We start from the raw sequence: 13,944 nt of genomic DNA on the forward strand, positions 1-13,944 counted from the left end.
TGTTCCATTTGTACACAGCCACAAACCTGGCGCTGATTGTCCACAATTTCACTGCAACCACAGATCTGCGAAAGATTTATCTCTGTGTGTAAAGTGGCCTTTAGACCCTCTGCAAGCAGGGTCGGGCCCCAGAGGGTAGGTGAAGTGATGGGTGTCAGAAGAAGGTAACCACACTAGGGGTTCAGTGCAAATGGTTTTTTACTCACTTTCTGGTGGTAACTGGTCACCTGAGGCCAGCTGGTTTCACCTTCAGGTCCCCTTTCTCCCAGTGCCAGTTTAGTAATCTGGTGCCATCTTCCCCTGCACCTGTCTATGGTTGGTGGGTCCCGTGGCGTAGAGCAACTGGGGGTCCTCGTCCGGTGGTTTTCCACTGCAGTCTGTATGACAGTAGTGTGAACCCTGTGGGGTTGGAGTCTCTGGCCCTGTCCCCGGTTCTCCCTTTGCTACTGAGTCTCGGATTTTTAAAGTCAGCGAGGTCCTTGAAGGTCCCCTCACTGTGCAGGTGTTATCACGCCTGCCTGGAACTTCTGCCTGACCTAGGGTCCTGTACCCTGTTGGTGCGTAGTTTCAGGAGTACTCCGCCGTGCTCTACCGGCAACTACCCTTCTGGGCACCATGTTACTGTCCACTCCAAGTCAGTATGTCTCTTCATGTCCACCTTCACGGTCTCTCTCTGACTCATTACTCTGACTGACTGTCCACTGTCTGCCCCTCCAACCTGGTCAACTAGTGGACTGGACTGGCTCCACATTTAGGCGGCCATCCATTGGTCTAACCCTAGCTTTGTACCATTCTAGGGGGGATTATTGGGGAAAACTGGGATTTTGTTAAGTGTTTGTGTGTTCCTGGCACAGGTCTTCCGAGGCCCTAGGGGGTAGGCCCTGTCCTGGTGAGGATGCAGAACCTTGTAGCTCCCTGATGGCTTCAGGGGTGCTACACTAACATATTGATGTCCATAACCTAGATGAGATCAGTTGGGGTTCAAAACTCAGAACCCCTCTCAATCAGATATCTGCTCCAAATGGAAGATAAAGTGCAATTCTTGTCAGTGGACTCTAAACAATGAAAAGAGCTGTGATATTCAACTCCATACATTGCTCACATTCAGCTGCTTTCAGAGCAGTTACCAGCTGATCATTTTGGGTGTCGGTAGTGGGTCATTACATTGTCAGCTCTGGATAACTCCTTTAAGAAACCCAATAAATTTGTCTGCATGTTTTTTCCTTCATGTTATTTTATGAAATGTGATTAAAGGGGCTGTCTAATCAGTGACTATCTACTTCAGATTCAAGCCATCAAAACGACCCCATCAACAACTGATATTACCCGAGAAACCTATGTGGACATTTTCCGTCCAGTTGGATGACTGCACATACAGTACATGAAGTCTTGAGGAAGACAGCATGAAGCTAATTCAGCAACATTTTGTTGCACTATAGAAAGCAGGCAAATGGTTAAAAAAACAATAATTCTCACTAGTCACTAGTACCCCCGACCCCGTAGCACACTGTCTGGCCTTCCACATTGAGCTAGAAGATCTCACCTGGAGTGAAGAGTCAGAAGAGAGTGGGTGAAGTCTTGAAAGACTCTAGAGCTTAATAAGACACATTCAATTCACAGAGAATACCTTCAGTAGGTCTTGAATCTAGATCTAAAATTTACACAATTTGAATAATTTAAATCTTGGCAGATCCAGTTTTTCTCCAACTTATACAGAGGTATTTTTTCAAAATGTTTTTTTCCTAGGAAAAATAATTACAGACTGACTTTTATGTCAATTTATGTTATGTGGTTACATTAACAGACCTCAATAATTTGTTAATTAAGTACAATCAGTAAATGTCACTTTTTTTGCTTAGGGAATCTTACTGTTAAAACCCAGTCAAGTACACCAGAGTGCCGAAGGAGCACAGAAATTAATGAGACTTTGGATACACGAGGTCTACAGAGTCTTCTGTGACAGACTTGTCAGTAGTCAGGACCGTCAGAAGTTTCTTCATATAGTAAAGGTAAGAAATGTAAATTTATTTAGTTTGAAAAGACCTTGATCTACAAAAGCAACTCATTGCAAAATAACTCATACATGTTAATAAAACTGATTATTTTACTAAATATTTGTATTTAGCATACAATAAAATGATCACCAATACCTTGAGCATATTTATTATTTTATTATGACTATTAATTATCAAACATTGTCATATTTTGCTGTACACAAATTATAATTTCCCAGGGAGGCGCAAGGTTTTCTGTTATTTCTATTTTCTCACTTTCAAGCACCATCATACATCATAGAAGTTATCTCATCACAGACAAATCTTTTAATATTTTAATTGCCTGTTTATGTTTTTGTTAAGCGGGACTCATATAGGAGAGCACAATGGGGACATCCACTATGGCATCCTGATAGGGCACACACTCCTAAACAGTGAAATTGCCACACCAAGAAGGAAAAGTAATACAATTACAGAAATTGCTGGATCGATAGACATGTTAATGATATACAGATGATGAAAAACTCTTAACAAAATGTTCAAAACACATATATTTGGTATGCACCATGTACACCCTGTACAGACTCTCATATTTATATAACTTGGCATTGTATCAATGAAGTTATTTATGGTTGTCTGAGATATCTTCTGCCATGCTGTATGCACTATGGCGCACAAATCACCAATATCAACTGATGCAGCTCGCATTACAATTGCCGGACTCATGACATCCAGATGGGGTCAATGGGAGACAAATCCGGATACACTGTAGGCCATGGTAGGATATTTATGCCACAAAGGCTACTCAGTGTACCATGGCTAATATGCAGCCAGTTGAAAAACGGCTCGTGTGAAATTTTTAAAAAATTGTTATACTATTTCTTACATGATTTATCATCTATACTGCAGATGAAATTGAATATCTTATACCAATCTTTAAAGTCTAGGCAAAACACCAGCTTTACAGTTTATGCACAGTGTAAACTATAAGCAATACTGTGAATTTTATAAGCTGCTATCCGGAAAATATGAATGAAAATTGTAAATATATAGCTATATATACAGTATATACTGTATATATAACTACATAGACCTTCTTACTGACTACAGAGTCAAAGATTTTCAAAACTGATACTTGCAAAGTGAGTAATAAAGGGTAAAATGTCAAATAGTGTATACACAAACTATTCATCAGAAGTAAAGATGAGTGAACCTTTTGAGGTTTGGTTCACAGGGCACATTGAAACCTTAGATAAGGTTCAATTTGTGACCCCGACTTGAATCGAACCTCAATGGAAGTCAGTAATTGGCCAGTTTGTGTCGCCGCCTACATGCTGCCAGCCATAAGCAGAACACTTCTTGGGGATGGGTGTGGGGTTTTTCAAATTTTTTTTTTTGTTTGTTTGTTTGTGCACATTACACCGATATTATGCTGATTTTACCCCCAGTATGAACCTTTTAAACACTGCACGCAGATCACACAGGGCTGAGCATCACTCATACCCAAGCACAGCGCTGCTCACTTGAGTGGTTTGCACTCATAACTCACTCAAACTTTGAACCCAAACTTTGATTTTTTTGAAAGTCGATTTCCGAACCACAAACCTCAGGTTTGCTCATCTCTAATCAGAAGATTTGCATGACATTAAGCTAAAAGCCAGATATCTAGGTACAGGTGTTCCATTAACTTCACACTACTGCTCTTAATGGCTATTGTTATGATGCAAAGATGGATGGCAAAGGCTGGAATCAAGGTCTGTCCTCATTGATGTGTCCTGATCTTGTCATAGATGCAATAGCAGCTAGAGATTGATTTAGAGACCACATGGTTATGAAGAGGTTTCAACACAGAATAAAGACGTGTGGCGGTATGGTACTTGGACCCCACCAGTCTTCATTCAAGTTACACTAACAACTCGGCATTACATTGTTTTGATCATGAAACTAGTGGTATGGATATTTCTCCCAAGTATCCAGGAGCCATTTTTCTACATGACAACTCCATGATGAATGTCACTGGGGTGTAACAGTGAGTAGGAAGTGTAGCCTAAATGCAATTGCCAAGGAACTGCTAGCAATGGCTCTTGATGATTCGTGGGATCAAGTGACTTCAGCATTGCAAGAATTTCCTAGACAACAATAATAATCTGAATGATAACATGCAAAGGCATATAAATACCTGTATTTCTCCCCGCCCCGGAAGCACTTATAATTGGATACTGAATAATCAAGATGTTTTGAACATTTTGTTTACATTTTTTCTTAATTTCCATTTTAATAACATGTCTGCCAATCCTCCGATTTTAATAATTTCCAGACTTTTCATACTTAGTGTTGGGGACTATATAAGCAATATTTATTACAGGACCTTTTACAAGCAACAAGGAGAAGAAAGATTATTCTTAATTGTAAACAAATTTGCTAAAAGTGACCCTGTGACCCTCCTATATTATATGTGACTATATATTTTAATATATAGATACCATACTTAATGTTCTTTATTTGTTCATAGCGCTAAGATCAAGTTCACCATTGCTTTATCAGTGGGGTCCCTATACAGAGACATAGAGTAAGAGCTATCCAATGAAGCATGCAGGACTGAAAAAATAAACAAAAAATAAAAAAATCCAATTAAAAAAAAAATACTATTAAAAAGTATAATTACATCCAAGACTAAAGACACCAAGATCCAGGGATAAAGCAGTTGCCAAATGCGTATCGGGTGTGTTGGTGGGTGAACCAATAATTATGGCTGACTTCAGCATTTATTGTGTATACAAGCTTCCCAGCTTCATTCAGTGCGCATGGCTGAAAGTTTAGATTATGTGAACATTAGCTCTCTTCTGAACTTCTGGTCATGCACAGTGCACCTAATGAAGGACGGTAAGCATCCAACCTGCTTCTAAGGTGCACTGATCAGTGATGAGGCCAAAATGATCCACACGCATGCGCAAGATTTCCCTTAGCTGACAGTGACATCAGCTCATGGAAATCATGTTGTCACGTTAAGAGGGCCAACTTGTCTGGGGAACAAATGCCCCTGCAAGTAGTCAAGGCCCTAATTAGCATAGGGAAAGCAAGATTTAGAAGTATTTTTTTAAACATTATTTTCAGTGAATAGCATTATACAGGGCGGGTTATTGAGGGAATTTTGCTATACTGGAATCAATGCTTCTGACAGGTTCCCTTTAAATAAACTGAATATTTTATTATTTGATTTAATATTTTTACTGCAAGCTCCCTTTGTTGTTTCTTGCTCATTTCCTAAATGGCAGAGGCATGGTGAACACTCTTGAAAGTCTGAATTCTTCCTGAGGCATGGACACAACAACATTATTGTTAATACTGGAACATTGTACACCATTGCAAAAGCAGGGAAGGCATGGTTCACATTTTAGCACCCAAATCAGAAAAGAAGCAGTTGGTGTACCAAGCTCAGAACTGAGGAAAAAGGGCAGAATCAAGAGTATTAGGTATAGTGACTACATTTTAGATGTGTATAGTCATACATATATATTATTTTTAATACAAGGAACAAAGGTTGCTGCAATGTGATGACAAGACATATTTTATGAGTAGGTAGGTGGGAATCAATATATACTCCAGTCCCTCAGCCAGGTCAGTAATCTGTGACCACTAGATGGGAGACCTTCAAATCTCCTTACCTCCCAGCATTCCTGGATTTTCTTATGATTAGCCAGACAGGTGCAATGATATCATTACGGTGTGATGCACATATGACATATTGCCAGCCCAGCTAACCAAAAATTAACTGAGAATGCCAGGGGGAGGGAGATTGGCAGGCTTCCCATCCAGTGGTCACAGATTACACAGCTGCACTAAAAAGCTGTTTACAGATTTTAATCTAGTTTTCATGTATTTTGGTCTGCTGAAAATGAAAAAGATATTGAAAAAATCCTGGACTTCAGGATTTGCCACAAAATGCAAAATTCTCTTCAAATTTAGTAAATTTTTCTCGATTTTTGGTATTTTTTTGATTCTAGGATTTTTAACCAAATTTAAAGTCAAAATTACTATCAATTAATTCACATCAGTGCATTCAAGATATACAATGACAAAAAAATATAACTTTGAAAGAAAAGAACTTTCAGAGTGAGCTAATGAAACCAGCAACAACATGTTGCAAGCTGAACTCGTGAGCACAGACATGCTAGGGCCTGTTTTTTCTTGGTTCTTGTCTGTTCACAATTTTTCATCTCAGTTCATGTTAGCTTGTCCTTATTCAACCATGCATCCCAAAATTAGCATGATGGCTTAGGAGAAGTGTATTAAGTCACCTGACAGTTTCTGTTATATTCGTGGTGAATAGTGATGGGCGATCCCAAACTTTAAAGATCGGGGATCGTACCAATCACATAGTGATCATGTACACGATCCCGATCACGAGCTTTCTTGAGAAGCTGGTGTTACAGATCATGTCCAGATCGAGTCCAGGGGCTGTAAAAAAAAGCACATTATTAAAAAACATTGTCATTATGCTTACAGGTCCCGCAACAAGTCCTGCAGACTCTGTCTCCCAGCCGCTGCTGCTTGATCATTGCTGTGCCCACGGGTTAAAGGACCTTCAGTGATGTCATGGCATGTAACCAGTCAGGTGTGAATGTTGTATTACTTCGTTGGTTACAGACTGATCACATAATTATGACATCATCAAAGGTCCTGTTAAGTGATTGTCACTGTGCGATTGTTGCCTCGCATCACGGCGCTCAATCTCCTTACAGGATCAGCTGTATATATTTCCATGTAGCTGAGACACTCCTGTGCTGAGAGCGTCAGGCTTTGTGGGGGGATGCAATGCAAGACGCAAGTGCAATCATACCTTTACTGTCAGCCTGCTTTTCGCTCTGTACAGAGCGATGTAGCAGAGCTGACATGGCTCTATTGGATTCTCACTTTGTATAGACTGTAGGCCGCTTTACACACTGCGATATCATGACCGATATCACTAGTGTGCGTACCCGCCCCCATCGGTTGTGCGACACGGGCAAATCGCTGCCCGTAGCGCACAATATTGTGTGGACCCGTCACACTACTTACCTGCCTAGCGACGTCGCTGTGACCGGCTAACCGCCTCCTTTCTAAGCGCCACAGCGACGTCACAGCAGTGTCACCGAACTGCCGTCCAATAGAAGCGGAGGGGCGGAGATGAGCGGGACGTAACATCCCGCCCATCTCCTTCCTTCCTCATTGTGGGCGGCCGCCGGTAAGGTGAGGTTCCTCATTCCTGCGGTGTCACACAGTTATGTGTGCTGCCGCAGGAGCGACGAACTACTTCGTACACCAAGCAGCAGCGATATTCGAGAATAGGGGGGCATGTCACCGATGAGCGATTTTGAACGTTTTTGCGACGATTCAAAATCGCTCATAGGTGTCACACACAAAGACATCGCTAAAGCGACCGGATGTGCGTCACAAATTCCGTGACCCCAACGAGATCACTTGAGCGATGTCGCAGCGTGTAAAGTGGCCTTAAGTCTGTAAAGAGTGATGAAGCTGACACTGCTGTCCCTGTGAATTACGTCGGACTAAGGATTCTTTTATAACTATAAACTGTAAAGCCCAAGATCGGTGATCGGACGCAAGTTCGCATTATCTTGATCCCGATCTTTACAAAATGATCGGGATCGCCTATCACTAGTGGTGAATATACGAGATGCTGATGATAAGTCTTTGGCTTTGTGATCTTTTTTTGTTTCTATGGTAACGAATGTTACATCACATGAAAGCCTTATGTGTCTAATATATGTTTTCAAAATGTTGTGTTTGTTGCTTATGGCAACAGTGTTCTATGCATACAGGAATACAAATTGGCAGAGTGTAATGCAATATTCACAGCAATTGAGATCAGAGGAGTAATAAAATTCTTGTTTCTGCAAGGAAAGTCCAAGAAGGATATTCTCTTTTACCATCAATGTAAGGAATTACATTGAACATTTGGACCAATTGAAGGCAGCTCTGAAGGCCAAAAGGCGCGGCAAGCTGTCCAAAGGAATCTTGTTCCTGGAAGACAACGCCTCCGCTCACACTGTATAAGTGACCATGGCAAAACTGGCAGAGCTGGGTTTTCAGCTGGTTGACAATCCACCTCATTCACCAGATCTAGCTCCTTCCAACTATCATCTGTTTTCAAACCTGAAGAAACACCTAAACGGTAACAAATTTCACACCATGTCTGATGCCATGGCTGCTACAAATGCCTGGTTTGAGGCACAACCAAAATCCTTTTTTTGCTAGGCTTACAGAACTTGGAATACTGATGTGAGAAGTGTGTTGACATCAGTGGAGAGTAAGTGGAATAAATGTAAGGTTTCATCATCCTATCTCACTTCTTTCTGAGTAAAGCCAAAGACTTATCAACAGCCCCTCATACAGTGTTGAAGCAACAGCTGAATATTACAGACTTTGTGAAAAAAGTATACTTTGCATACTTTGGACTAAAGCTTGGGCGCTTCATAAAGTGTGCAAACTTTGTGTTGAGGACCTCCAAAATTGGTTCAAGGGTAAGAAAAAAGCTTTTCATTAGGGGATTCCTATGGTGTGGCAAGAGCAAAAGAATCATAGTGATGATTGTTACTTTGTTCATGCAATATGAAAAGGTATAAATCACAAATGGAAGCATTACATTTCATACCCCAATTTTCACTCAGCATTTCGTCTCATCCCCCATGGCACAGACATACCAGTACAGAAAGCCCCTGCTACCTTGGAAGAGATAACTAGCTCTGATGAAGGTGGAGTTATGCCTGAATCATTTGAAGAATCAAGTTCTTACTTTGAAGATGATACAAGACCAAAATTGTTTTCCCAGGAGGAGATGAATAATTTGGTAAGAGACTTGAATCTTCCCAAGACTCAACTCAAGGCTCAAAAGGAGGAATATATTGTTGCCAGGAGTGTCTTTTTCATAGTTCAGACATTGTAAAAAGGAGTTCGTTCCTTACTTTGCCTAAGAAGTCAAGTTGTTTTTTTGCGTCGATGTTGAAGGTTTGATTAGTCAATTAAAAATCCAATATGATTCAGCGCAATGTCGTCTTTTTATACATTCTTCAAAAAGAGGACTCAAAGCAGTTTTACTCCACAACGGCGTTTTTTATGCTAACATTCCTGTAGGTCATTTCATCCACCTCAAGAAAACCTACAAGAACTAGGAATTGGTTCTTTATAAACCACAGTTGACAAGTGTGCAGAGATTTGAAATTCTTGTGCATGATGCTTGGGCAACAGGCTGCATATACCAAATACCCTTGTTTTCTGTGTCTATCGAATAGTCAAGACTGACAAAATCACTTGACTGAGATGAGTTGGCAGCCAAGGGTGCTCATAGTTGGTGAAAAAAATGTCCTCTGAGAAACTCTAGTACCTCCCCATAAAGTTCTTCTACCACCTCTCCACTTAGAATTGGGATTGATGAAGTAATTTGCAAACTCACTTCCAAGAGATGGCGAATACTTCAAATACAGTACTTGATCACCAAGTTTCCAGGCCTCTTGGAGGCAAACTTGAAGAAAGGTGTGTTCATTGGACCACACATTAGAAGGTTTATAGCTGATCAAGAGTTTATCAATACCATGACAGATCCTCAAAAAGAAGGGTGGATTTCATTTAACAAAGTCATAGAGAAATTAAATTTTTAGGCAATAACAGAGATCCTGACTACAAAAAGATCATCGAACGAATGCTGAAATCCTTGAAAACTTTCCTGAAAATTTTGGAGCTGTGAGTGAATGATCCAATCAGGACATTAAAGAGGTGAAAAGAAGATACAAGGGGGAAGATTGAGCATTACAATGATTGCAGTCTACTGTTGGACGCTTTAAAAAGATATTTCAGATGCTACTCACAAGCATAAATGCATCAAGAGGAGCCTCACAGGTAAAAATAATCGATTTTAGTGTGTATTAATGAGCTAATTCCAGTTAAAAAAATGATTTTCATGAAAAATATGTCATGAAAAAATATCTTTTTTCATTTATTTTGAGGTATTGCCTTATTTAACATAGTTATCTAAATTGTCAGAAAACGTGATGATGTCCTATGACAAAACAGGTTCTTTTTGGATTCAGATCACCCAAACAGAAAGATTACGTGGAATAACCAAAACAGCTCTTGAAAAAAAGTTTTTTGCAAACCTGTGTTGTTGACCTAGCCGATGAATTGGAGTTCTGTGAATCAATTATCCCATCTCTAGTTATGAGAAATAGAAATAAGTAATTACCGCCTTATCCTTTAATACTCTGCAAGCTAACTATTTTTGTCTTTGCTCTTTTTACTTTGTATAATGATAGTGAGGTAATAAATTGCAGAACATGATTGTCTTCATCAAATGCTATTTTCATTTTGATTCTTTCCAAATATGTCAGAGAGTTAAGAAGATATCTGTTATCCATATTTACAGGCTTAGGCTAAGTTCACACTTCAGTTGTTTTGCATCAGTCACAATCCGTCGCCTTGGGGAATTACGGTATCCTGCAAAATATTTTGCAGGAATCCAGTATTTCCCCATAGACTTCAATTAGTGACGGATTGTGACTGATGATGACCCTGCGTTGCATCCGCTGCGTCGCGGTCCGTCGTTTTTGACTGACCGCCGAGCGGGTAGCAACGCAGAATGTAACGTTTTTCGGGCCGTCAAAATAAACGCGCCCCGCAGGAATCCGTTGCCATCCGTCAAGCTTGTAATGTATGTCTATGGTGCTGGATTCCGTCGTAATCCGTCTTACGACGGAATCCAGCGCAGCATTCCGTCATGCTCTACTGAGCATGCCCAGCATGTTTGGCACACCCCCTGGGCTGTCCCAATTACAAACGGATCATGACTGATCCGTCAAAAAACGGACACATAACGGATGTAACGGACGCAACGGATCCGTTTTTTCACAGGATTCCTGTGAGAGGAATCCTGTTAAAAACACATCCGTTGCATCAGTTGACATCTTGAAAACGACTGATCCGTTGCTGACGGACCTGATGGATTTAAAACAACTGAAGTGTGAACTTAGCCTTAGTTGATTAAAGGCTAGGACGTCATGCCACTGGAAGTGATGACATCCTGTGCAATAGTTACTTCCCTCTTTCAGGTTATTTGGGGGAATTTGTAATTACAGACACAACAGTGTTAATCAAGTCTTTATGCAGAGAAATATTATTTCAGTTATTCATACTAGCGCCCTTACAGCTCAAATAGCAAAGTGTTCAGCCAACAGCTATTCTTCTTGACCCCACGTACACATGCAATAATGTGTTTTAAAATGGCTAGAGATTAGTATGCCGTTTCCTGACACTTCTGGGAGAGGCTAATCACGCCTAAGAATAAAAATTGGGGGTATTGAAATTTAACATGGTTAATTCTTCTCTCCCCCAACATAATCCAACAGGGCAAAATTTGTATACTACACATGCATAAGATAGCCAAAGGTTCCTGCCAAAATCAGAAGGTTATTAACAACTTTGCTTTAACATACAGTATACAGGGGCTTTAAGTTGTTTAACTGGTGGGTATAATAAAAATAAACATTTGATATTTAACTATATAATACAGAATTGAATAAATTCAAACTGAAAGCTAGATTTTCTTATGTTTCTTACATTTTTGCCTGGAAAAGACAAGCTAGTTCATTTTCTCCCTTGGAAAATATCTACTTCTATCACACACATTTAATGGCCTTATCAGCTGTGTGTAGGAGTAAGGTATTTTACTGTCTAAATGACAGGATGAAAAGGTTGAAGCACACAATAGATGCTGCAGAACATATTTATTATTGCTCATGGCATGTGACCTTTAAGTTGAAATAAAAGCCCCCCTCTAGTTTACTATTTTGTGTGGCTAAAAACTTAATGACCCAAAGGTTAAAAACAGCTTTGGTTTTTAAGTTTTATGAGACTCTTAAAGAGGTGCAAGTTTGAGGCATCATCTATTCCTTAGCTTTTCAAAAACACTTAAACTAGAGACACTTGACTTGCTGTCAGTACTATGGTGGGATAAACAGTTTATTCAACATTGAGAAAGACAATTAAATCAAATGTCATGCAAACTTAATGACTGTACCTTAGAAATATATCACAAAATCTTTTGGTGTTGCTACATGTGAACAGTTACATGTGAACTTCTCTGCATAACACACAATTTATAAAAACATTACAGATGATATTAGACAATGTATGAGACCTGAAGAAATTAGTAAACGTAATGAGACTACAGAACTCATTAATTTGACATAAAATCAGAAAATATAGAAAAATATTAACTCTTCTATATCAATGTCCTCCTTTTATAAGCTTTTGTAAATGGTGTAATGTTTACCACAGAGTTAGTGGGTATCCATACAGGAGTATGTGTGTCATGGGTCTAGTACCCATAAGGAGATTTACTACTTTCTTCACCTATCTACCCTCAGTGTGGACACATTCCATGTCAGCAGAGGCTATTTGTGGTCCATAGTACACTATACATTATTCAATAGCTTGGGTTATACATATATCAGTGCTTTTACAGCTATATAGAGCAACTAGCTGTTCTACCCGGCTTTGCCCGGGTTAATAACTGCTGTTAACAAAATAGAATGTATTAACAAAAATGTATTCTGCACACAAAAAACACAAAACAAATAGATAGAAATGTAATTATTAAATTGTTGCCTATATTAACCAATCAGAGCTCAGATTAATTAACTGTAGCAAAATAGAAGCTAAGCTGTGATTGGTTGCTATTGGCAGCCTGATAAATCTCCAGGCAACAGAAAGCCCTCCCCCTGACAGTATATATTAGCTCACACATACACATAATAGACAGGTCATGTGACTGACAGCTGCCGTATTTCCTATATGGTACATTTGTTGTTCTTGTAGTTTGGCTGCTTATTAATCAGATTTTTATTTTTGAAGGATAATACCAGACTTGTGTGTGTTTTAGGGCGATTATGTGGCGAGGTTGGTGTATGTGTGGTGAAATGTGTGCTGATGCTGGTATATGTGTTCAAGTACATGGTAGTGTGTGGCGCATTTTGAGTGTGTGTTCATATCCCCGAGTGTGGTGAGTATCCCATGTCGGGCCCCACCTTAGCAACTGTACGGTATATACTCTTTGGCACCATTGCTCTCATTCTTTAAGTCTCCCTTGTTCACATCTGGCAGCTGTCAATTTGCCCCAAACACTTTTCGTTTCACATTTTCACCATTATGTAGATAGGGGCAAAATTGATTGGTAAATTGGAATGCGCAGGGTTAAAATTTCGCCTCACAACATAGCACCCAGCGCTGCCCGGGATAGTAACTCTGTCTCCGTTTCTCTCCCATTCTCTGTCTGTCTCCCCCTCTGTATATATCTCTCTGTCTCTCTCTCAATTTCTTTCCCTGTCTGTCTATCTATTTCCCTGTCTATCTATCTCTGTCACTTTCCCTGTCTGTCTCTTTCCCTCTGTGTCTCTTTCCCTCTCTTTGCCTGTCTGTCTCTTTCCCTCTCTTTCCCTGTCTGTCTCTTTCCCTGTCAGTCTGTCTCTTTGTCTGTGTCTGTCTCTTTGTGTCTGTCTGTTACCCTGTCTATCAAATAAGGAATAACGTTTGGAACACCATTCTAAGTCTGAACTGGGTGCAAAAACCTAAAAAAACATCACTATGGGGAGATAAGGTATGCACACCAGTGACTATGTAAGGGGAATACATGAAATAGCAGAAACTGCTGTGTGAATACTGACTTGAAAAATCCAATAGCTATATGTAAGAGTGAAAATGTGAAAAATGGAATCTGCATTACTGCCATGAACATATGAATCAAGAGAAATTTAGCTACTGAATTGATCAATGCAATAGAGCCCCAACACTACGCCAAAGTATTTCTCTACGTTGGGGTCCCTAGCTTGTGTGTGTCCTCTCATGCAGTTAAAAAACTTACCGTGTATGGGAAGCTGAGACCCAGGCTATTTATGCGTATGAT

At 39.9% G+C, this 13,944-nt stretch overlaps 1 protein-coding gene across 1 annotated transcript in view; it reads left to right on the top strand.

The window, feature by feature from the left end:
* Positions 1-13,944, top strand: part of LOC142302376 (dynein axonemal heavy chain 3-like) — a 2,626,214-nt gene that overhangs the window by 1,670,281 nt on the left and 941,989 nt on the right. The window contains exon 46 of the mRNA XM_075343433.1: positions 1,860-2,009. Coding sequence (XP_075199548.1) covers positions 1,860-2,009 — 150 coding nt within the window. The remainder of the gene's footprint in view (positions 1-1,859; positions 2,010-13,944) is intronic.

The sequence above is a fragment of the Anomaloglossus baeobatrachus genome, chromosome 4 (assembly GCF_048569485.1).
Source record: "Anomaloglossus baeobatrachus isolate aAnoBae1 chromosome 4, aAnoBae1.hap1, whole genome shotgun sequence".
Lineage (NCBI taxonomy): Eukaryota > Metazoa > Chordata > Amphibia > Anura > Aromobatidae > Anomaloglossus > Anomaloglossus baeobatrachus.